General features: G+C 39.6%; 1 protein-coding gene across 1 annotated transcript in view; it reads right to left on the bottom strand.

Annotated features, from left to right (window-relative positions):
- Positions 1-23,685, bottom strand: part of TTN (titin) — a 304,366-nt gene that overhangs the window by 47,226 nt on the left and 233,455 nt on the right. Inside the window, exons 213-245 of the mRNA XM_063116312.1 lie at positions 22,967-23,117; positions 22,586-22,867; positions 22,192-22,494; positions 21,797-22,099; positions 21,401-21,682; positions 18,939-19,238; positions 18,516-18,818; positions 18,114-18,422; positions 17,751-18,032; positions 16,021-16,320; positions 15,575-15,868; positions 12,501-15,461; positions 12,076-12,396; positions 11,690-11,974; positions 11,245-11,544; positions 9,730-10,032; positions 8,561-8,836; positions 8,155-8,454; positions 7,759-8,061; positions 7,062-7,361; positions 6,668-6,955; positions 6,279-6,575; positions 5,885-6,187; positions 5,476-5,781; positions 4,445-4,732; positions 3,954-4,244; positions 3,563-3,850; positions 2,549-3,139; positions 2,350-2,454; positions 1,569-1,766; positions 1,175-1,471; positions 496-1,083; positions 104-406 (exon numbers count right to left, since the gene is read on the bottom strand). Of these exons, the coding sequence (XP_062972382.1) occupies positions 104-406; positions 496-1,083; positions 1,175-1,471; positions 1,569-1,766; positions 2,350-2,454; positions 2,549-3,139; positions 3,563-3,850; positions 3,954-4,244; positions 4,445-4,732; positions 5,476-5,781; positions 5,885-6,187; positions 6,279-6,575; positions 6,668-6,955; positions 7,062-7,361; positions 7,759-8,061; positions 8,155-8,454; positions 8,561-8,836; positions 9,730-10,032; positions 11,245-11,544; positions 11,690-11,974; positions 12,076-12,396; positions 12,501-15,461; positions 15,575-15,868; positions 16,021-16,320; positions 17,751-18,032; positions 18,114-18,422; positions 18,516-18,818; positions 18,939-19,238; positions 21,401-21,682; positions 21,797-22,099; positions 22,192-22,494; positions 22,586-22,867; positions 22,967-23,117 (12,601 nt within the window). The remainder of the gene's footprint in view (positions 1-103; positions 407-495; positions 1,084-1,174; positions 1,472-1,568; positions 1,767-2,349; positions 2,455-2,548; positions 3,140-3,562; positions 3,851-3,953; positions 4,245-4,444; positions 4,733-5,475; positions 5,782-5,884; positions 6,188-6,278; positions 6,576-6,667; positions 6,956-7,061; positions 7,362-7,758; positions 8,062-8,154; positions 8,455-8,560; positions 8,837-9,729; positions 10,033-11,244; positions 11,545-11,689; positions 11,975-12,075; positions 12,397-12,500; positions 15,462-15,574; positions 15,869-16,020; positions 16,321-17,750; positions 18,033-18,113; positions 18,423-18,515; positions 18,819-18,938; positions 19,239-21,400; positions 21,683-21,796; positions 22,100-22,191; positions 22,495-22,585; positions 22,868-22,966; positions 23,118-23,685) is intronic.

The raw sequence follows: 23,685 nt of genomic DNA, 5'->3' as shown, positions 1-23,685 counted from the left end.
AGAAAAAAGTACACAAAAAGACATTTGGTTAGAGTCCTTTTTATAGAAAAATGCTATTAATGCAATATGAAGGCATTTCTCAGAGCTCAGAAATCATACTAACATGCAGCATCCTTGGTTAATACTGGTTGAGAAATATCACTTGGTGGCCCAATTCCTGCTCTGTTTTCTGCACTGACGCGGAATTCATACTCATTTCCTTCTAGGAGTCCAGTCACTTTGCACCTAAGGTCTGATACTGGTTTCTTTGATACTCTGATCCATCTCACGCCTTTCCTTTCTCTTTTTTCCAAATGGTAGCCAGTGATTTCACTGCCACCGTCATCAGTTGGCCTCTTCCAGCTCATTGCAACACTGTTTTTTGTAACATTTGATGCTTCTGGTTTACCAGGAGGACCAGGGGGACCTGAATGGGGGTGGAAAACAGATTTTGAGCAACACTTAAATATATACTACAGTCAATTTATATTAATACCTCTTCACGGTTTTGCTTACCAAATCTATCCACCATTCTAACTGGTTCTGACTGAGAGGGTTCTCCCTTGCCATACTGGTTCACAGCTGAGACACGGAAGATGTACTCATTTCCTTGGATAAGCTTAGTAACAACATGCCTACACGACTGAATGTCTTCAGCCACCTGAGTCCATAGCAGTCGGCTAGTTTCTCTCTTTTCAAGTATGTAAGACTTGATTGGTGATCCGCCATCTTCAATAGGAGGTGTCCATGTGAGAGTAGCTTTTTCAGCGGAGACATTGCCGATTTCAACTGGTCCAGGGGGCCCTGGTACATCTAAAACTGTTACATGTACATGTTCTTGTTTAGTACCAAAAGGATTGGTTGCCGTGATTGTATATTCACCAGAATCTTTTCTAGCTGCATATTTGACACTAAGTGTGGAAGAGGTTGGAGTTGATTCAATATGAACAGTCTCTGAAGGCTTAAAATCTTTTCCTGCTTTGGACCATGCTGAAGTTGGAAGTGGTTTACCAAGGATGCTAATAGCAGACATTGCAATCATATCTCCTGCCTTTACAGTCAGGCCATCTTTGACAGTAGGATCAATAACGATAGTAGGTGCCTCTGTAAAAGAAAATGAATTTGTCAAAAATAAGAAGATACTTAAAACACTTATTGAATAAAACCAATGAGTGTTTTGACAGAGAAAACGCACCGTATTCATCCTTGCATATAATAGCTCCTGTACTTTCTGATGGAGGACTAATAGCTCCAGCGGTATTCTTAGCTCTAATTCTGAATTCATATTTTGAACCTTCAAAAAGGTCAGTTACTGTATATGCACATTCTGGAACATTCACATGATTTGCCTTCATCCAAGTCTTTGACGGTAGATCGCGTTTCTCTACTATGTAGCCAATTAATTTGTGTCCACCGTCATATTTTGGTTCTGTCCAGATCAGAGTTACTGAGTTTCTAGTTACACTGATAACTTCTGGCTTTCCAGGAGGATCTGAAAAACAACAACAGAATGCAGGAATGGTAAACTTGATATCAGATTATTGGTTTTTTTTAACTCATGAAAAATTCTCTTTCTTTGGGTAACTTACCAATAGGATCTAGGGCCACAATTGGTTCCGATGGCAGGCTAGGTTTACCCACTCCAGCTAGATTGATTGCCATCACTCTAAATTCATATTCTAAGCCTTCAGTTAACCCTGTCACTCTGAAGTCTTTCATCCTCAGTGGAGTCTTGTTTGCTCGCTTCCACAAAATACTGTTTCGTTCTTTATATTCAAGGTGGTAACCTGCAGAAGACAACAAACACAGAAAACATTTACTTATAATTCTAAATGGTAAATGCAAAAGTGGCATTGACCTAATAAACACCAGTATTTTCCTTGAAGTTCCTAGTCGAAAGGGTTTTATATAGACTGCGTGTTTGTGTTACTTACATTATTAAGCCATTTGTGGTACCCCAACAACATGAATGAAAAGAATAGAAAACTGAACTCTTCCTATTTACAAAAGCTTCCTTGCTTTGTCTCCAGGAGAAAATTTCTATCACCACCACAGCCTACCAGGCAAATGGCTTCAAGCTTATAAGTCATATACATTTAAACTAATATGATTCCAATTCACTTATTTCATTTTCATTCATTTAATATATTTCTATATTGCCCAATAGCCAAAGCCCTCTGGAAGGTTTCTTTTGTAGCCTAAATATAGATGTACGATGCATTATAGTGTTTCTTTTCTTTTTAGTCTTGAAAGGGAGGTGCAGTGCTGTGAGGAAGCGAAAGGGGAGTTCGTCAAAGTGTGTTAAATCATGATTTGCACTTGAAACTCTAGAAAGAAAACCTAGAAGAATCTTAAGCCCAAAAACAATACCTGTGATTGGTGAGCCGCCTGTCTTTTTAGGGTCTGTCCATACTAAAGATGCAGAATCATGCCTAATCTCAACAATTTTGGGTGGTGCTGGAGCATCAGGAACATCTGGAAAATGTAATAAATATAAAAAAAGAATTAGACTTAATCATAAGACTTAAAATACAGTTATCTTACAACAAGCATATTATGTTGGGCTTACCAAATGGATGCCTTGCAATTATGGGTTCAGATTTAAGACCTTCACCTACTCCATATTTATTTTCAGCACTAATTCTGAAAGTATATTCATTGCCTTCATGAAGTCTTGTAACTCTAAAGGTAGTTTTCTGGACAGCTGATGCACATGTCACCCATTTATTGTTCACATTGTCTCTCTTCTCGAGGATGTAGTTAGTAATTTCTGAACCACCGTCATCTTTTGGAGGACCCCATTTTAATGTCATAGCATCGGCTGTAACTTCCTCAAATTTCACAGGTCCTGTTGGGATTCCAGGTTTACCAACAACCTTCACAGAAATAGTGCCTTCTTTGCTGCCCGCGATGTTCTTCAGTGTGATTGTGTATTTTCCAGCATCATCTTTATGGCAGTCACGTACAAGGAGTGTAGTGTTAACTGCGGTAGCTTCAAATGCAACTCTTCCCGTCTCGGTAAGGGCCAGATCTTCTCCTTTCTTCCATGTCACAGTTGGTGCTGGCTTGCCTTTAATCGGGATTTTCAGACGGAAACAGCTTCCTTCTCTAGCTAGATAGCACAAGCCTGGCAGGTCTCTTAAATCAAGATCAGGTGGCACTGTAAAACAGAAGATACTGAATAATCATATACTCGACACAGAGGACTGAATACAGTGGTGCCGTTCTGCTGACAGAATCAGTTTCGTTGGCAGAATTAGAGGCAATTCTCCTCCCCCTCTCCAGCCTCCTACGTGGCCTTAAAATTTGCTCTAGAGGGATGAAACACTTGGGACCAGATTTTCAGATGGCACAAATGTCTGTAGAGGGGAAGGAAGGAGAAAGTCCCATTGCGAAGTTGGATTTAACAAAAGTTAAATACAATTGCTTTGATTCAGTCATTTTTTTTCTTAAAAAAAAGAAAAAAGGTGGGACCTTTGTTGCTTTGCTGCAGTGGACTAACATGACTATCCCAGTTCCATTCCTCACTAAATTGGCACATATGATGGGATTAATGAATGTGAGAATGTAGATATCTACTCACCAATATCGTCCCTTGCCACCACTGTAATTTCGTTAGGTGTCCCATACCCAGCTTCATTTTGTGCTCTCACTCTGAAAAGGTATTCTTTTCCTTCTTTCAAGTCTCTTGCTGAATACTGGAGATTCTTTGACCTCATAACTTCTTGCCACTGATTTTCACCAATCATTAGCTCAACGCTATATGCATTAATACGGCTTCCACCATCACTAATAGGCTTTTTCCATGACACATTGCAAGATGACTTTGTCACAGCCAGAGCCTTTAAGTCTACAACAGGTCCAGGTGTTTCTAGGAGGAAGGAGGAACAATGATATTGATAAGGTTCAAAAGAAAATTAGAATCAGAAGATACTTTTAATAGATCATTAGGGAAAGCCTGTGAATTTTCTTACCAGAAGCTTTAACAGCATCACGAGTTTCACAGGGGTCACCAATACCATATTCATTTTCAGCAAAAACCCTGAAGAAGTAAGATTTGCCTTCTTCTAAGTTAGAGATCCTAAAGCTTGTTTTTGGACACTCTGTGGCTACTGTGGACCACGATTTTCTCTCTGCATCACGTTTTTCAACCACATAGTTCTTCACTGGACTCCCACCATCAATTAATGGAGGCTCCCAAGAAATGAAGGCAGAATCTTTAGATGCTTCTTTTACAATCAGATTAATGGGAGGCCCGGGAGTGTCTGCATTAAAACAAATGAACAAACTCAAGTTATTGAGCAAAATACAATATAGAGAGAGAGAGAGAGAGAGAGAGAGAGAGAGACCCATTCTAATCACTATAAAGTTATGTGTGTGTGTGAGAGAGACAGAGGGGGGGGGGAGAGAGTGAGTGTACATTTATATGTATATACGTATATTTCACAATAATTGTAGAACTTACCAAGTACTTTGACTACAATGGTGTATGACTTTTTGCCACAGCTGTTCTCCAGATTCAGGACATATTTCCCAGCGTCATATTTATTTACATTTTCACACCGCAAGAAGGTGTCAAAATCAGTTGATTTGATGTCTAGTCCTTGCCTGTCTCTTATGTTGGCATCCACTTTAGACCAAGAGATCTTAGGAGGTGGACGGCCTCTTACAGGCACATAAAGCCTCATTGTGACTCCAGCACGTAGAATTAGGACTTTTCTCAATTCAGCATCAAGCTCTCCTTCAGGTGGAACTGCATTTTAAAGTGAAGAAATATGTAATAACAAAGATACATGCTTCAAAAAACGATTGAAAATATATAGCACGAAGTCACTCTCGATGAGTTAGGCAGGGGAGAGCGGGATGGGTTGGAAAGGGAAGAGAGAGAAATCTAAAGAAATAAAACAATACATATTTTTAAAAGAAGAAAGAACAGAGAGGAAATCCCTCTGTAAGCTACTTCAGACTCCCTTCCAATTGCAAGTTTTCATGTCACCTAAACAAAGACTATTTAGCTTCTCATAGTCTCTCACTTTCTTCTGACTGACACCTGAATTAACCACAATGCTTGGGGCATGAAGGCACTGGCCAAATTTGGGTCCCTACTGTGGTGTAACTGTTAAGGAGTTTCGTATTAGGTCAACTGTGCTCATCTTGCACTTAAAATGTCAAACTTTTACAGTATCACACAGAAGAAGGGGACCGTTTTCTTAAAAGGAGTGACCTTCTTTCAGCAACAGGAAAATTTAGAATCTCGATAGTAGAGCTGGCATCAAAAGCAGAGTATTCTATACCGAAAAAGGTTTTAGGAATAGAACAGCATAGTGTGCTGTTACTGACAGCTAAAAGACAGTGGCCTATGGACCACACACATGTGAATTCATAGAACAGTTCAGTTCTTCTATTTTCCCTTAGGCCCTGAACTAAAGCTTCCACAATGACTCCCCTCAAACTGCACTAAAACCAGCAACTTAAGTTTCTTTTCAGGATACTCACTTAAAATGTCTTTTGCCATGTGCTTGTCTGGCACATCGCTTGGGTCACTGTATCCAACCTTATTAACAGCATAAATGCGGAACTGGTATTCTGTGTTCTCTGTGAGTCCAGTCACAATGTAATGGGTATCTGGCAAATTCCTTGGCAAATTGCATCTGACCCAGTTATCTGTGTCTACTCGTTTGACTTCAACAAGGTAGCCAATAATAGGACTTCCGCCATCATAAGCTGGTTTGGACCAAGACAAGCTTATAGAACTACGGGTACTGTCAACAACTTTGGGGAATGCTGGTGGACCAGGAGGATCTGAGAATGAAAGCAACAGAAAGGTAAATAGTGCATTTGGACACACATACACACACAAAAAGCCACACAAGATGAAAACCACACACATATATGTCCAACTTACACTGAGGATCACGAGCATATGCCGGCTTAGATGGTCCACTAGGTTTTCCTGGCCCAGCTTTATTTAGAGCAGTTACTCTAAACTCATATTCGGATCCTTCCTGGAGTCCAGTGGCCTTTACCATTCTTTCAATGACTGGCTTTCTGTTCACTTTTGTCCAGTTAACAGCTCTAGTTTCACGTTTTTCAACGATATATCCAGTTATAGGGGAGCCACCATCATTAGCAGGTGCTTTCCAGCTCACAGTCATGGAGGCTTTTGTTATGTTACTAATAATAGGTGGCTCAGGAGGTCCAGGTACATCTACAAATAATCATTTGAAATGCACTTAAGCAGCTGTTAAAACATAAATTATCAACCAATTGGACAGAAGAAGCTACTAAGATATAGTTACCATATGGGTTTTTAGCCACTGCGGATTCAGTCAAGATTGGGTCCCCTACTCCGTACTTGTTTTCAGCGCAAATGCGGAATTGGTACTCATGTCCTTCAATCAGTTTCTCAACACTGCAGCTAGTGATTGGGACATTCGTAGTGACTTGAGCCCAGTTGGGCCTGCTTGTTTCTCGTTTGTCAACTATGTAATTAGTAATGTCTGATCCTCCATCTTCAAGAGGAGGTTCCCAAGAAAGCATTGCCCGATCCGTGTACATGTTGGCAATCTTCACGGAAGCTGGAGGACCAGGTTTGTCTGGGGGAAAGTATTAGGCAGAGAGTGAGGTCTCAGAACTGCTGCATTTTCTGAAGTTTAAAGACAGTAATTTAAAATAAACTTTAACCTACCGAGTACTTTAAGTTTAATAGTTGCTGACTTGGTACCACCTGCATTTTCAGCAGTAATAGTGTAGTCTCCTGTTTGCTTTCTATTTACACTGAAAAGCTCTACAGTGGAGAAGTTCCTCTTGGTGGTTATCTTGATTCCTTCAGCTGGTTTTAGAATCTCCCCCTCTTTCTTCCAAGTAATACTTGGCATAGGCTTGCCAAACACACTCGCCTCAAGGCAAACATTGGTTCCAGCTTTTACTATAAGTAAGGTTTTCATACCTACACCAAGCTCTATTTTTGGTGGTACTGAAAAGTTTAGAAAAAAGATATTATTATTTTTGCAAAGAGTACTTAACGAAAAAGACAGATTTTCTGCTTAATACTAACAGTATTCAGTCAATACTCTCCTTACCATTTTCTGGCTGAACAGTTACTGGATCAGAAGGTTCAGAAGGCCAGCTGATGTTCACTGCTGTTTTGGCTATAGCTCTAAATTGGTACTGCGCACCTTCCACCAAATCAGTTGCAGTGTACTCTTCTTGAGGTATTTGATGGGGAGTAGTATTGCATCGTACCCATTTATCTCCAGGAAGCTTACAGGATTCAACATAGTAGCCAATTATCTTGCTACCACCGTCATGTTTTGGCCTTGCCCAGACAAGGGACACAGTACTCTTAGTAACATCAATAACTTCAGGTTTACCAGGAGGATCTAAAAACAAATGAGGTCAAATTTATTCCTAGTTTAGGCATTTAATATAAATATTTTCGAAGGATAAGTAACACAAAGGATTCATCTCCTCTGAGAGGTGTGTAAAGGTGCTAGAGGCATCTCTGAGAAAACTGTGTATTTCTAATGAATTTTACAAAATCCAGAGGAATGAAGGGGGAGAAAAATTGGAGCAGAACCCAGCAAAAATCAATTTCAAGTCCCATTCATTTCACTGGAATAGATTTAAACACATGCTTAACTCTTCAGTTGAAATCAGTGAGGCTTAAAAGTACTTCAGTTTTATGCCTTACATTACTAATATTTATAGAACATGTTGGCTTGGTAATAATAATAATCGTACCTATGACCATTATTGCGAAATAAGCGTTTTGCTTACCGACTGGCATTCTTGCTGTAACGAAATCTGTTGGCTTGCTAGGCTTGCTAGAACCCGCTTTGTTCTGAGCATAGATTCTAAAGGTGTACTCAAGGCCTTCAATTAAATTTGCACACGGGTATTCTGTGGATCGCACAAGTGTATCGTTTGCCTTCACCCAGAGCAAACTGTTCCTTTCTTTACGTTCAATGAGATAACCAGTGATTGGACTGCCTCCATCACTGTCTGGCCTGTCCCATGCCACAAAAATGCAATCCTTGTTCACCTTGGTAACACGTGCATTCTTGGGTTCGCTAGGCACATCTGAAGAGAAAGCAATGAGAAAAAGAATGTTTAATCATTTCAGTGTTACAAGTATTCTGTTAAGGACTAAATCATTGTTGGAGTCAGACATACCAAATGGGAACCTTGCAATCATCTTATCGGATTGAAGTGGTTCAGAAATGCCAAAACGGTTTTCAGCACGGACCCGGAACATGTATTCGTCTCCAGGGGTTAGCTTGCCAAGTCTGCAATTTGTCTTTGTGACAGAAGCTGCTGCTGTTATCCAGCCACCTCGGATGACGTCACACTTTTCAACCACATAGTTCGTGATGTTGCTACCGCCATCTTCCAGAGGAATATGCCATGACAACGTGCAGGCATCAGCATCAATGTCAGCAATGTCAAATGGTGGCTGTGGCGGGCCAGGGATATCTGTAGGAAGATATAAAAAAATATACGTTTAAGGCAATGCTAATTGATGGGTTTATTAAAGGCTAATATATAAAGAATTAAGCATGGAAAGGAAAATTCAGTGTACCCATGACAACCACTTTGATTTTCTGAGTAGCCACTCCAGAGCTGTTTTCAGCTGTTAGGCTGTAATAATCACTGTCTTTCCTGGTTACGTCCTTAATGATGAGAACAGAAGTGTTGTCTGCTTTATGGACAGCCAGGCGGCTAGATGTAAGCACATCTTCATTTCCTTTCATCCATTTACAGGTTGGGTGAGGCTTCCCATAAATATGCGCTTCGACCCTGAGTTTCTTCCCTGCTTTTAAACTGATATGATCTGGCATCAGAATCTTAGGTGGCACTGAAATTAAAATCAAACCATGAGAAACCCACGTTCAAATAACACAAAAATAATAACCAATGAGTAACCAATGTATTTGGAATTTCAATTTATTTTCTTGCATGTCATCGTTAGCTGATATCACTGTTACTACCATGCTGATAGCAACTTGGGCTTCCAAACTAGATCTTGGGCTCCTGTCAGCCTTCATGATCCTGACACTGTTCATAGATAATGCAGAAGAACTGACATTATGTCCCAAAAAGGTGAATATTCTTTTAGCTTTGAAGTAAACAAAGTAGTGCTGAAAAGCTGCCTGGTAGGACATATATCTAATGCTTTTCAGGCCAGAACAAATATCTAACACAGTGTTTGGAAGGCAACAAAGCAGAGCCAGCTAATATACATATAAACTGTTTTACTGAATGCCAACAAAAGGCTATTCTACACAAGTCTTTAATCCTCTGTCTCTGCTTTTGGATTCGTTGCAGAATTGGGATCTGAGCATTACACGAAGAGCGTTTCCCCCCTGTTTTTCTGCTACATAACCTCTGGGTGGGTCTGTGCTATAGCACAATAACACAATCACATAAATAGAAAAATACACTTTCTTTCACTTTCAAAAACAATACCACATTTACCCTGCTCTAAAAAAAACCTCACTGAAAGTTAGAGATATAAGCAAAATTGGAAGGTTGCTTCATTGTCCAAAGAACCCATAAATGATGAGCGCACAATAAATGCCTCATGTAGAAAAGCTGAATGACAAAGTCATCGCAAGTGATAGCATACAGTTCTAAATATATTATGTGATGTCCAAAACTCTAGCTAAGCAAACACATCTCAAATCAGCAGCATTTCTTCTCATTTAAACTAGATTTCAATAGTAGACATGATAATGATTAGTTACTTACTGAGTTGTTCTTTAATTTCAAACATGCCTTCTGTTTCTCTGGGCAAACTTACTCCCACAGCATTTCTAGCTGCCACTCTAAATTTGTATTTCTTTCCTTCCTTTAGGCCAGCAACAACAATGTTGAGATCTTTTACAATGGAGTACTGTGTCCAGTGATCTCCAGCTTGACCCTCTTCTTGGAACGCAATAATGTATCCATCTATTTTAGAACCACCATCACGCAGTGGGGTCAACCACCCTAAAGTAGCACTGTTCTTCGTAATTTCAGCCACTTCAACTTTCCTTGGAGGATCAGGTGCACCTTAAGAATAAAACAGGCAGGTATACTGAAATATTTACTTTTTAACAAACAATGATTCGATTAAATTATGTCTTAAGACCATAGTATCTTCCTGTTGTTTATTACTCTGTTCTTTTAACAGAGTATACCGTTAACACTTCATTCATTTAAATGCTCTTTTGAATATGTACTTCATAAGACCAGTGGTTTGTAAATGTTGTAGTAACTAAACAATTCTGAATTGCTTGTTCTTTGTGAACCACTCATTTTCTTATCACATGACCACCATGTGGCAAAAGAATGCATGAAAGGCCCCTAAATGAAAATACCTTATTTTTGCCTCTCTCATACAATTCAACAAAGCTATATTTATTTATTTATTACATTTATATCCCACCTTTTTTCCTCGAAGGAACCCAAGGCGGCATACATAAACCTCCTCCTCTCCATGTTATCCTCACAACAACAAACCTGTGAGGTAGGTTGGGCTGAGAGTCTGTGACTGGCCCAAAGTCACCCAGTGGGTTTCCATGGCCGAGTGGGGACTAGAACTCGGATCTCCCGACCCCCAGTCCAACACCTTAACCACTACACCATACTGGCTTTCATATGTATGCTTAGTGGACCTATATGTATGCTTAGTGGACCTTTTGTTGAAGTGCACAAAATGATGTATCAAAATTTAAACCCAGACTTAACAGTCTAATCCTAAACGCATTTGGAAGGAGATCCCAAGTTAGGGCCAGAAGAATACACAGCCCTTGATTTCTCATCATGTGCAGTACATTTCATGTCCATTCAGAAGTAAGCTCCGATGTGTTCAATGGGACATACTCCCAGAACTAAAGCCTGGTGTACATACATTAAAGATAGACTCTGGGACAAGCTGTGTATTATGTTTTCTGATAATGTGACTCCAGCTCACTTTATGCATGTAATCAAGTTTTAATGTGTGGAAGCATATGAGAAGATTCTGACAATGGCACCAGGCAGTGCATTAGAAATGCTAGGTTATGTCTAACAGTAATCATGTAGATTTCTAAATCTCCAGAATGCAGGCATTCAGGTAATCCATTTGTAATAATGATGTAGAACTATGAATAACCTGGTTATACACAATCTGTTGCCATTTAAACATAAGCAATGCCAATTGATTTTGACTATCTAAACAATCATATAATATTGGAACCTGTTGGATGAAGTAATAGAGAATCTATATTATGAAATACTTACTCAGTGGATCTGTTGCCAGGATTGGCTTAGGTGTGTCTCTTGGAACACCAGGACCGTATTCATTGACAGCTGTCACTCTGAAGAAATACTCAGTACCCGGTACAAGGTTAGCAACTTTGAAACTAGTCTTCTTTACATCACTAATAATTTTCCCCCAGGTCTTTCTATCAGCTTCACGTCTTTCCAAGATATAATGTGTTACAGGACTACCACCATCGTTTTCAGGTGGTGTCCATGAAAGCTGACATGATGCTTTTGTGACTTCTGAGACGCTGAACTCGGCTACAGGTCCAGGAGTATCTATTAAAAACACACATCAATATATGTACAGTATTAAGCCACAATTCAAAATAAAGCAGCAGATTCCTGAAAAAAGGATGTTATCATCAATACATTGCTAAATTATCAAACCAGAAAACGTGATAAAAGTATTTCTGTTACTTACCAAGGACACGGACATTCACAAAGACGGCCTTTTCTCCAGCAGTGTTAACAACGGTCAAAGAGTATTTGCCTGAATCATCACGCGTAGAGTTGGGAATGACACAAAACGCCATTGTGTCAACCAGGTCAACCTGACCCCTCCTGATCACATTATCAATTCCTACTCTCCTCCAGGTGACTTTAGGTGCTGGTCTCCCTCTCACAATGGCAAAAAGCCTTATGGGGCACCCTGCTCTGACTGTGACTAACTTTCTCAGGCTTGCATCCAAATCAATCTCAGGAGGTTCTGAAAAAGAACATGAAAAGATAAAAAGTTTAGACCTGGAAAGTAAATTTTAAGAAATCAAATAAACGATACACAATTTAATGGCTGGTTGGCAAAATTACCAAGTATTTCTTTGGGAGAAACAGCTTCTTTCAAATCAGCTGGCCGGCCAATGCCAACCTGATTTTGGGCTGAAACACGGAACTCGTATAGTTCTTTCTCATCTAGGCTTGTCACAGTAAATTCTGTATGAATAACTTGTGCAGCAACATTGCATCTTTTCCATCCGTCATCAGGACCTGCTTTTTCAGTTTTTGGTCTCATTTCTACCACATATCCAATGATAGGAGCACCACCATCATAGAGCGGCTTTCCCCATCCAAGAGTAATAGAGCTCTTTGTGCTATCAACAACCTTAAGATTAGTGGGAGGACCAGGTGGTTCTGTAAGAAGACATAAAAGTACAGAAATAAGCATTCCAGTGAATCAGAGAAAGATCTTTTAAATTAAAAGATTACTAATACAATGATACATGGAAGATCAGTACCTATTGGATCCTTTGCTATTGCTGGTCTCGACGGGAAACTTGGTTCACCAATTCCAATTTCATTTTCTGCCTTGACTCGGAACTGATACTCATGTCCTGGAATAAGATCTTGAACTTTCTTACGTCTTTCTGGGATTGCAGTTTTGGTAACAGGAACCCATCTCAACGAACGTTTCTCTTTCTTCTCTAATATATAACCTGTAATTGATTTTCCGCCATCATATTCTGGTGGATTCCAAACTACAGTCATCTCCTCTTTGCTGACTCTTGTGACTTCTGGGGGATCAGGACGACCAGGTCTGTTATACTTTGTTTTTGCTATAATTGGCTTTGTCTCTGTTGGTGGACCAGTGCCCATTTTATTCTCTGCACGCACCCTGAATATGTATTCATTGCCTTCTATGAGATGTGTTACATGTACATTGTTCATTATCACTGACGAAGAATACGTAGTCCAAACCATCCGTTTGCTTTCACATTTCTCCACGATGTAGTTCTGTATTTCAGCACCACCATCATCCTCAGGTGGGTCCCAGTTGACAGTACATCGATCGCTTGAAACATCAGAGACTTTCAAATTTCTTACAGGTCCTGGTTTGTCCAAAACATTTACAGTAGCATATGCTACAAAGCTACCAGCTGGATTAGTGGCAGTAATAACGTATTTACCACCATCAGTACGCCTTGCTTTTGAGAGAAGGAACTTCGATGTGTCTGAAGTTGTTTCAATTTTGGCTCTTGGAGATTTGGATAGATCTTCATTATCCTTTGTCCAACATACTTCTGGTTGTGGCTTGCCTCGAAGTCCTGCTACAATTTTAATTGGCTCTCCAGCTTTCACAGTAAGTACTCCAGTTAATTTTAGATCAAGTACTGGTTTCTGCACTTCTTCTTTAACAACAACTTCACTTGTCTTTACCCAGTCACTTTCACCTGCTTCATTCTTCGTCTGAACTCTGAACTGATAAATTTTATTTTCAACACATTTGTCAACCATGTAATGTGTTTCCTTAATGCTGCCTTTGTGGACTCTGTCCCACTCATCAGAATCCTTCAGTTTCTTCTCAACATGGTAAGTTAAATTGGGACTGCCACCATCGTAGTCTGGCCTCCTCCATTTCAGATACACAAAGGTCTTTCCTGTTTCTGCAATGTGAAGGTTTTCAGGCTCACCTGGCCTATCAATGGGATTAATGGCAAGGATTGGAGTTTTGGTCTCCACAATTGGGCCAGGACCTACTTTGTTTTCTGCACAAACACGGAAAAAGTATTCGTGATTTTCTACAAGATGTGCTTTTATCAGCCGTTTAGTAAGATCAGAAGCAACTATTGACCAGCCTCTCTGATTTGGTTGACGATATTCTACTATATAATTTGTAATTTCTGAGCCGCCATTATCTTCAGGATTCTCCCAAGCAACCATACAAGAATCTTTAGTGACATAGCTTACTTTCAGGTTCTTGCAAGGTCCAGGTCTGTCAAGTACGTTAACAATGGCTGATGCTTGGGCATGTCCACTGCTGTTCTTAGCTGAAATGAGGTATTTGCCATGATCTGCTCTTGTAGCTTTTTTCACTTGCAGCTCTATATGAGGGAATTCCTGAATTATTTCAACACGCTGATCTTTTGTTAGCGTTTTGCCATCTTTAGACCATGTTATGTCAGGATCAGGTCTACCTTTCACTTTGCCAACAATTTTTATTGTTTGGCCTACTCTGACTGTAATTACATCACGGCATGTCACATCCAGCTCTAGTTCTGGAGGGGAGAGAATGTCTTTGGCAAGAACTGTTTCTGGCAATTCTCTAGGTTCTCCCTCTCCTACAATATTAGCAGCTTTTATACGGAATCTATATTCATTTCCTTCAATTAGTCCAGGTACTGTAAAAGCACACTGTCTGATTAGTTCATCTTTATTAATTCTATTCCATTGTGTAGTTCCACTTTTCTGGCATTCTACAACATATCCCAGAATAGGGCTACCACCATCTTTGAGTGGCTTCGTCCATACTAGTTCAGCTGTTTCTCTGGTCTTATCCTTGAGCTTTGGATTAATGGGAGGTCCAGGAGGTGAGAAAGGACGTGATGCTTTTATTGGGTCAGAAACTGGAGACGGTTTGCTTATGCCCACACTGTTTTCTGCAAAAGCACGGAATTCATATGTGCTACCTTCATAGAGGCCTGTGGCTCTTAACCTCAGATCAAGCACTGGTGTTTTGTTGACACGTACCCACTTGCCTGAGATTTCACGGCGTTCAAGAAGATATCCAATTATTGGACTTCCACCATCAGATTTGGGTATAGTCCAAGCTACTGTTGCAGCATTTTCAGTAATGTCATGAACTACTGGTTTACCAGGTGGGGCTGGTGGATCAAACATAGCCTTAGCAACTGCTGGTTGCGAATCAAGAGGTGCACCAATGCCTATCTTATTCTCTGCACGGACTCGGAAAACATATTCAGAGCCTTTCTGTAGACGTGGAATTTTAATTCTTGTCTGATTAACTCCTGAAGAGACTACTCCCCAGGTTTCTTTCTTTGACTCTCGCTTCTCAACAATGTAATTAATCACAGGACTTCCACCGTCATCTTTAGGAGGTCGCCAAGCAATAACCATGTGATCTGGAGTCACCTCTAGAATATCAATTGGGCCAGTTGGAGGACCAGGAACATCCAAAACTGTTAGATGAACAGGTACAGTTTTGCTTCCAACTATATTCGATACTGTGAGCAGGTATTCTCCAGTGTCTTTTCTCGTGCAGTTTTTAATAGTTAGGACAGTTGAGTAATTATCTGTGTCGATCTTGTAGTTGCCTTCTGATTTGATTTCAGTATCATCAGTGACCCATTTTGCAGTGGGAACAGGTATACCTCTCATGATTGCAGGGAATCTTACTGTGCTGCCAGCTTTAACAACAAGGCCTTCTATTAATTTCACATCCAGGTCAACAGATGGTGGTACTGAAATAAAAAATATATGTACATAGATATTATTATATGATTTCCCCATGCCAATAGTTCAATTAAGCAGTAAATACTACAATTATGTACAATAGTACAAACGTAGAAGTTACCTAATTTTTCTTGGCATTCTATTGGTATGGTTGTGTCTGGAAGACTAAGACCCACAATATTTTGGGCTTTCACACGGAATTTGTAAATTTTTCCTTGTTGTAGACCAGTAACAACACATTCTGGCACAGGGACGGTTTTGAATTTAGTCCAGTCCTGTGCACCTTCTTCTTGATACTCCACCAAAAATCCAGTTATTTCAGCACCGCCATCACGGTCAGGCCAGTTCCAAACAAGAGAGACTTCCGTCTTGTCAACATCTACATGATGCAAGTTCTTTGGTGGGCCAGGAGGATCTTTTAAAAGCAAGATAAAAACAGGGTTAGCATTTCTACTTTTAAACACATCGAAACATGTCCATGTGCTCATGCATAACACACAAATTCACACAATGACACAGTTTACAAAGCTTCTTTTAAATATAAAATATAATCCCAAATATGCTTACGAAGTGGATCGATAGCCTTGATTGGCTTGAGGGTTTCAACATAAGGACCTCGGCCATACTGGTTCTCAGCAGCAACACGGAAGAGATATTGAGTGCCTTCCATCAGGTATTTAGCTAACAGACTGTGTTTCTTAGAGGAGGAAGATATTGGTAACCATTGAGCAGTAGCAACATCTTTCCTTTCCACCACATAGTTGGTAATGACAGAGCCACCATTGTCCTCAGGTTCCTTCCAAGTCAGGTAGCAAGAATCTTTTCTAACTTCACTGACCAGTAGATCCCTAGGAGGCCCAGGCTTATCTGGAGAAAAAAAAAAGGAATCAAGAGTAATTGTTCAGTAAAGCTCATTTGACACATTTATGTAATCTATCTATACAAATAACATTAGGGTAAGTTTCCTCCTTGCAATTTACAGCCCTTTCTTTCCTTATCGTCATTTCCTTATTATTTATTCATTCAAAGAATTTTTGTCCTACTCTTCAGCCACGACTACCAGAGCAGCTGAAAAAGATGAGAAATAAGTCCCTTCCCACAGTTTTACAATCGAAAAGGAAATGACACAAAAGGAAAGGGAACTGGTAAGGAGCAGGAAAATGCAAAATTCAGGCACTAGACTCCTCTTATTAATAGAGGAGGATGGACAGACCTAATTCCTAACTATTTTTCTGCTGAAATAGAAACATTAAGCTTGGACTAAATTACAGTGGGTTAGATCCAGACATGCGATCTCAGAAGAGTGAAATTCCATGAAAACATTGTGCATGTGGGTAGCACAACATGCACAGATTGAAATCTGGCCTTGAAGTAAGAGTCCACATATTTTCAAAAGTCTCACAGTGTGTGAGAAAGAACCTCAGTGACTATTAATCTCAGAGAAGAATTAAGTTTTTCCATGGACTATGGCTACATCATCCAAATCGGGGGAAATGTGTTTTATTTAACAGATTTCCCTCAAACTTTAAAAAGAAAGGTAAGTTCACCTTTGGTGCTTATAAACCAGGGAAAATATATTTTTTGGGGAAATGGGTATACACACTCTCAAATATGGGGAAATGGTTAAGTTTTAATTAATTTTCACTAAATGCCAAAAGAAGAGGTTCAGTTTAAATAGTTTCCAGAAACCGGGTGTATGCCCACCAAATTTTGAGGAATTGTATTTGAATGAATTTTCATCCTCAGAGATTCTGAAAAAAACACTTCTAAACTGTTTAGGAAATTCCCATCGAAAGGTGGGGAGCCAGGTTACTGAAAAGTAATGGAAGATGCTTGCTGGCCTGCCTTCAAGATCAGTGAGATCAACCAGTGGAAGGGACAGGGCCTTCTCCTATTTTATGGAACTACCTCCCAAAGGATGTGCATTTGACCTCCTCAGTTATGGTGTTGAAAAGCCATTGAAAACCCATCTGTTTCAAATGGCTTTTAATATATGTGTTTTATTGTTCATCTTTCTCTTTTATTCAAGCTTGATTGCTGTTGCTCTGGAAATATATTTTATATTGCCTGAATTTTATTTTAATGCATTGCTGTTGCTGCTCTTTGTATCTTTGTTTCATTTCTATTTTTATACTTGCATTTTGTTTGCTACTTTGGGCGGATGTGGTCCAGAAAGGCGGCTTATAAACACTTAAGAAAACAAATATTTCTTCCTGCTTTACAGCTGAAGATAAATGTGTTGCTATCATTCACATTTGGTATGTTTTCGCTCCCAATAAAAGTGTTAAAATAATTACCTAGCACAACAACTTTTACTGAAACAGTCTTTGACCCAACTGGATTCTCCACAGTCAGAGAGTAAATTCCTCCGTCTTCATGGGCAGCATTACGAATTTCTAGCTTACTGCCAACTCCTGTAACTTCAATATCTGCTTTTGTAGAAACTTCCTTATCTTCTTTCTTCCAACTCACTTTTGGGAATGGGATTCCTTTAATTACAGCACTGAGTCTCAGTGTACTTCCAGCTTTTACATGTTGTTCCCGTGCCATATTAGCATCCAGGATTAAGTCAGGAGGTTCTGAAAACAGAGATTTCATTTTCAGAAAACATGCCCGTTTTGGCCCTTTTAAAACAAATTAAAATATCATATTCTGCTTACCAAGTCTGTCCTTGACTTCCACTGGATCGCGAACATAAGCTGGCTCTGATTCTCCTGCTCCATTGACTGCCATGACTCTGAATTTATATTTGGTACCTTCAGTGAGACCAGTGACATTGTAGTTTGTCTCAGGGCAGGAATCCGCTGTAAAATTAGCTTTTTTCCACTCCTCTTCTCCAACCTTTTGGTACTCAATGAGATAGCCTATAATCTTGCCTCCTCCATCATGACGTGGTGGTTGCCAGGACAAAGCAACGGAACTTTTAGTTTTATCCACTGCTTCAGGATTAATTGGTGGACCTGGTTTAGCTGTAAAAAAATAAATAAATTGGTATAACAATTCTGGAAAAAAAATGCTCTAAAATAATATAACAACACATGATTAAATGTTTAATAATTTACCAATTGGATCTCTGGCAAAGAATGGTTTTGACGGTGGGCTAGGATCACCAACACCAATTTCATTTTCTGCTGAAACTCGGAATTCGTATTCACAGCCTTCAAGAAGATCTGTTACCCTGAACTGGGTATCTGGGTAAATACGTTCTCTGGTGGCTCTTCCCCATCGGTTAGACATGGTTTCCTTCTTTTCAAGTATGTAATTTGTTATTGGCTTTCCTCCATCATATGGCTTTTTCCAGGTAACTAATGCAGAATTTTTGGTGATGTCCTTAATTATTGGTTGCTCTGGTGCATCAGGAACACCTGAAGAAATATTTCAATGTTTTAAATCCATGTTATATATAAAAAAGGAATATTAAACTATAAGAGAATTAGAAATATGGCAGGTATTAAGTAAAATAAATTGGAAAATGAGTGACATACTGAAACGATCCTTGGCCTTCATTTCATCTGATTCTAGAGGATCACTCATGCCGTACAAATTTTCAGCATAAATTCGGACAACGTAGTCTCTCCCCTCTAGTAATTTAGGCACTTTGCACGTTGTCTTCACACTGGCTGATGTGACTGGCATCCAGACGTCTCTGTTTGCATCTCTCTTCTCAATAATGTAATTCGTAATTGGACTGCCACCATCATCCAAGGGAGGTTTCCAGGAGATAACAAAATGATCTTTATGTACTTCATTAAAAATAACTGGGCCCACTGGAGGTTGAGGACGGTCTGTTTAAAAGCAAAGCAAAATTTTTATACCTTTGATTCAAGTAAGAATGCACAGGTTTAAGACTCCTAGTAAATTTAAGAAGTTAAATAGGTCTACGTGGTTAGCACAAAGCTCTATAAATTTCAATTATTCGTTTATTTTTAGTAAATGGAATATATTCCTTTCCCCCTGCTTATAAATCACTGGTTCTGTTTTGTTTTTCACAAATTAAATTTATATAGAAATCAGTTGTACTGTGTTTTTATATTGCAAGTATACCAATGCTGTTCATAATATGGGAATTACAGATGTGAAATTTGATCCAGTTACTTGTTACAGTGAAATAGTTAGGCATACAATGGCTTATATTCTTACTATTTACTCAGGTATCTTTGTCCTTAGTCTGCCTAGAGAACAGTAATTCCAATCTGTCTACCACAAGAAAACTGCTGGGTGGTGCAATTAGGGGATTTTAGACTCTGGACATCATCATCATCATCATCATCATCATCATTATTATTATTTACATTTATATAGCACCCCATAGCTGAAGCTCTCTGGGCGGTTTACAAAGATTAAAACATGGAACATTAAAAACAAATATACAAATTTTAAAACCATAAAAAGCATAAAAACAGATTATGGTCTTACTGGGCAGGGAGGCATTCTTTAGATGGTAATGTGTATTGGTTTCACTTACTTCAAAGTATGGAAAGACAGCCCTACTATATTTGTGAGCTCTTGGGTTCATTTTGCTGAGTACAGCCCTAGACTTCTGCCCTAAAGTCCTACTCTAATGGCACCACTGCAAAGCAACCACCCACCCACTGAAGGTGCTTCTAGAGGGAACATTCCTACCACTAGAAATCAAAAGGCCTGTATTCCATCCTTTCCTTCTTAACTGTGTTTTTTTTCCCTCCTGGTAAGAAGCAGAAGCGGTGAGAAAACAAAAGAGAATATTAAATGGAATGTCAACAACGTCTGGACCTCCCATAAAATTCCATAAACAGGCCGATTGCACAATGAAAGCCTCAGCTAGAAGCACCCTGAGAAGACTGCTTCCTGTACCATGAATGTTGACTGGCCTCCCAGTCATCTTTTGATAGTTTTGCCACATCTCTGTATTTGGTGTAAGTGGCTCAGTTCCCTCACTCTTGATTCAGAAATACAGCAGAACTGCCTGCCCCAACAAAAAGGCACTCCCAGAAATATGATTCATGCAAAATACAGAAGGTGGGATCCTATGACGGCAGGTATTTCTTACTCTTATACAATTCACAAGTAAACCTTTTCCTATCTAAGGCTTGAAGCATGCTTCAGCTTCTGGAAATTTAGAAAACATTGGTGTTTAGAGCAATATCCCTGTACTGCTAGTGCAACATCTTGATTTCTAATGTCATTGCTAGAGTATAGGATTGGGTCGTTATTTTAACATTCATGTTGCCTTTACTGTTTCTGCAGGACCTAGTGGTCAATTTAAGCATTTTAAAATAGAAGGATTGAGGTTAAAAGTACAGAATTTATTGGGTTGGAACCAGAGATATGGAAGGGGGAACTCCAAGCACGTGATAGGGTTGTCCTGCTATTTTCTCCCCGCTGCATCCCTTTCTTCCTACCGCCCACCCCTGTGAAGCCACTTCTGATGGTGGGGAGACCCTCCAAGACGGCACAGCATGTACTTCAGAGACTGTACTGGGAAGAGAAAATTAGCAGAAATAGGAGAGGGCAACTTGTGTGAGTGGAAATACCTTCTACTTGCAAAAGGGACCCTCTGGAGCCAACCCATTGTTCTTTCCTCACAGTTTTGGATTATAAAGAGGTGGTCAGGACATTCCTTCAACACATTTTCCAGTATAAACATAAGCTTATATATCATAATGGGCTTTAGTTTTTGTTCAGAATAAGAAGACATTCATCAAATGAGGTTTAAATCAGGGAAATAACTACAGCTTTTTCATAAATGTGAACTGCCCAGAGAGCTTTGGCTATTGGCCGGTATAAAAATGCAATAAATAAATAAGTAAACAACTGTAACTACCAAAGTTCCTCACAGCGTACTTTGGCTAAATAGTAGCAAGTCAATACAAACTAACTTGTGATATGCCATTGTCTCCTTATTTTATCAGCTCTAATTCGTATTTCATATGCGAAGAACATATTCTAGCACTATAACAGCACTTACCAACTACAGTAACTTGACAGAAGCCTTTTCTTGATCCTGAACTGTTTTCGACGATGACACAATATCTGCCTGAATCTTCACGGACAGATTTTAATACCCCTAAGCAAAGAGTAGCTGGAGTGGTCTGGATCTTTGTCCGTTTGTCTTCTTTCACTGTAATGTCATCTTTGAGCCAAGTAACCTTTGGTTGTGGTTTGCCTGAGTAACGGCCAGTCAGACTGAAAGCTTCTCCTACACGGACAGTGAGCTTCTCTCTGATATCAAGTTCAAGTTGTGGAGGAGCTAATGGCATTGTTAAAGAAAAAGAAAAGGAAGGTCAGTTATATTTATAGAACATTGCAGAACAAATGCACATAGGTTGGTTTGGGTTTCCTGTACCCCAAAACTGAAACGTACCAATTTCATCTTTGCACGTGATGGGCTTTGTACAAAATGATGGTTTGCCTTGTCCCACAATATTACAAGCGCTCACACGATACTCGTAAGTGTCACCTTCTTTCAGTCCTTCAACAGTGTATGTCCTGTCAAGCATTTTCTCTTTCGTAACTCTACTGAATTTTTCTTTTCCAATCAGACGGCTTTCCAAAACATACATGGTTATATCAGAGCCACCGTTATACTTAGGTGGGTTCCAGGTCAGTGTAACGGAATCTTTAGTTACTGCTTTCACTTCAAGATCCTCAGGCCTCTCTGGTACGGCTGGAAATAAACATTTACAACATATTAAGTACATTTCCCTAGGCATATCTTGTGGTCATTAATGATAAAACAAACAAACAAACAAAACATACTTATTGGATCTCTGATTAAAATCTCTTTTGTTGTCTCTACAAATGGGCCCATGCCAATGATATTCTCTGGTGCAATTCGGAAGAAGTATGCTTTTCCCTCAATCAGTCCCTGCACAGTAGCATTCTGCCGGGTGACCGTATAAGTTACTGGTGTCCAAGCCCTGTGATCCGCTTCACGCTTTTCAATGACATAGTTGGTGATAGCTGAACCACCATCGTCTTCAGGAGAAAACCATGTAAGTTTGCAGGAGTCATTGGTTAGATTTTCAGTAAGAAATGGGATGCCAACTGGGCCTGGTACATCTGCGAAGGAAAACAAAATGAAAATTGATTCAAGGTGAACCTTGAGGCCTAACTAAGAACACAGCACAGATGTTCTGCTTGCACTGCTTACCCAGCACGTCAACGATAATAGTCTTCTTTCTTTCTCCACCTGCATTTTTAGCTAGGAGCGTGTAGATGCCCTGGTGACTTCTCTTGCAGTTCTTTATGACCATAGAAGAACTAATAACAGTTTCCTCAATTTTAGCCTCTTCTGGCAGAGCTCTTTCATCCCGACTCCATGTAATGGTTGGAACTGGCTTTCCTGAGACATAAGCTATAATACGGATCACTCCACCGGCATGAACAACAATTCTGTCTTTCACATGAGCATCCAACTGGAGGTCAGGAGCAACTGGAGAAACAAACAGTGTTATTTTATACGTAGGGTTCGGTTCTTTTACGCACGCAAGAAAAGAAAAGAAAAAGAAGGGATTTTTATGCTGACAAATACCTATTCTGTCTTTCATTTCAAGGACTTCAGTAACATCTCCAGGCTCTCCAATACCAGCAGCATTTATTGCTCTGACTCTAAATCTGTAGAAACCTCCTTCTTTTAATCCTGCTAAAACAAACCTGGTTCCTCTGATTTCTTTATCTTTTGCCTGAAAATGAAAAGTAATTTTGTGTCAGTGAGTACCCAAAATTACGAACATGATTCCTATAGGACCGATATCCTAAAATGGACAAAGCTGAACGAAAATATAGGGGGTGGGGGGGGGCTAACGCTTGTACGGAAAGACTGTGTGGAGTTGTGAGATGGGAAACGAATAGCCACCATTTGAATGGCCATCATAATGTCTGAGACCAATAATCTGTCAAATAGTAAAACATGCAGGTGACACATCTACTTTTCTAAATCAAAATCTGTTTCCTCCAAGGAAAAAGAAATAGAACTTTGGGAAGAACCTTATGTTCTCGTCTGGTCCCTGCGAAAATATACATTTGTGTACAGAATAGTACAAAATAGTCTTTCCCCCCCAATAGCATTCTAGAAATGCAACTTAAAAATGCTTAACTGTTTCTTAATTGCAATCGTATTCCAAGGGCAGTAATCCTTAATTATAGTTATTTGACTCCCAACATTTTACTAAATAATTTGTGTGATGAACATTTTGATACAAAACACATTGTAACACAGCAGGAATCCCATAGGTCAAGTATCAGAGGCTG

This window comes from Elgaria multicarinata, chromosome 2 (assembly GCF_023053635.1).
Source record: "Elgaria multicarinata webbii isolate HBS135686 ecotype San Diego chromosome 2, rElgMul1.1.pri, whole genome shotgun sequence".
NCBI classification, from domain to species: Eukaryota; Metazoa; Chordata; class Lepidosauria; order Squamata; family Anguidae; genus Elgaria; species Elgaria multicarinata.
Note: the sequence above shows the minus strand (reverse complement) of the source record. Positions and strands in the feature narration are given on the sequence as shown.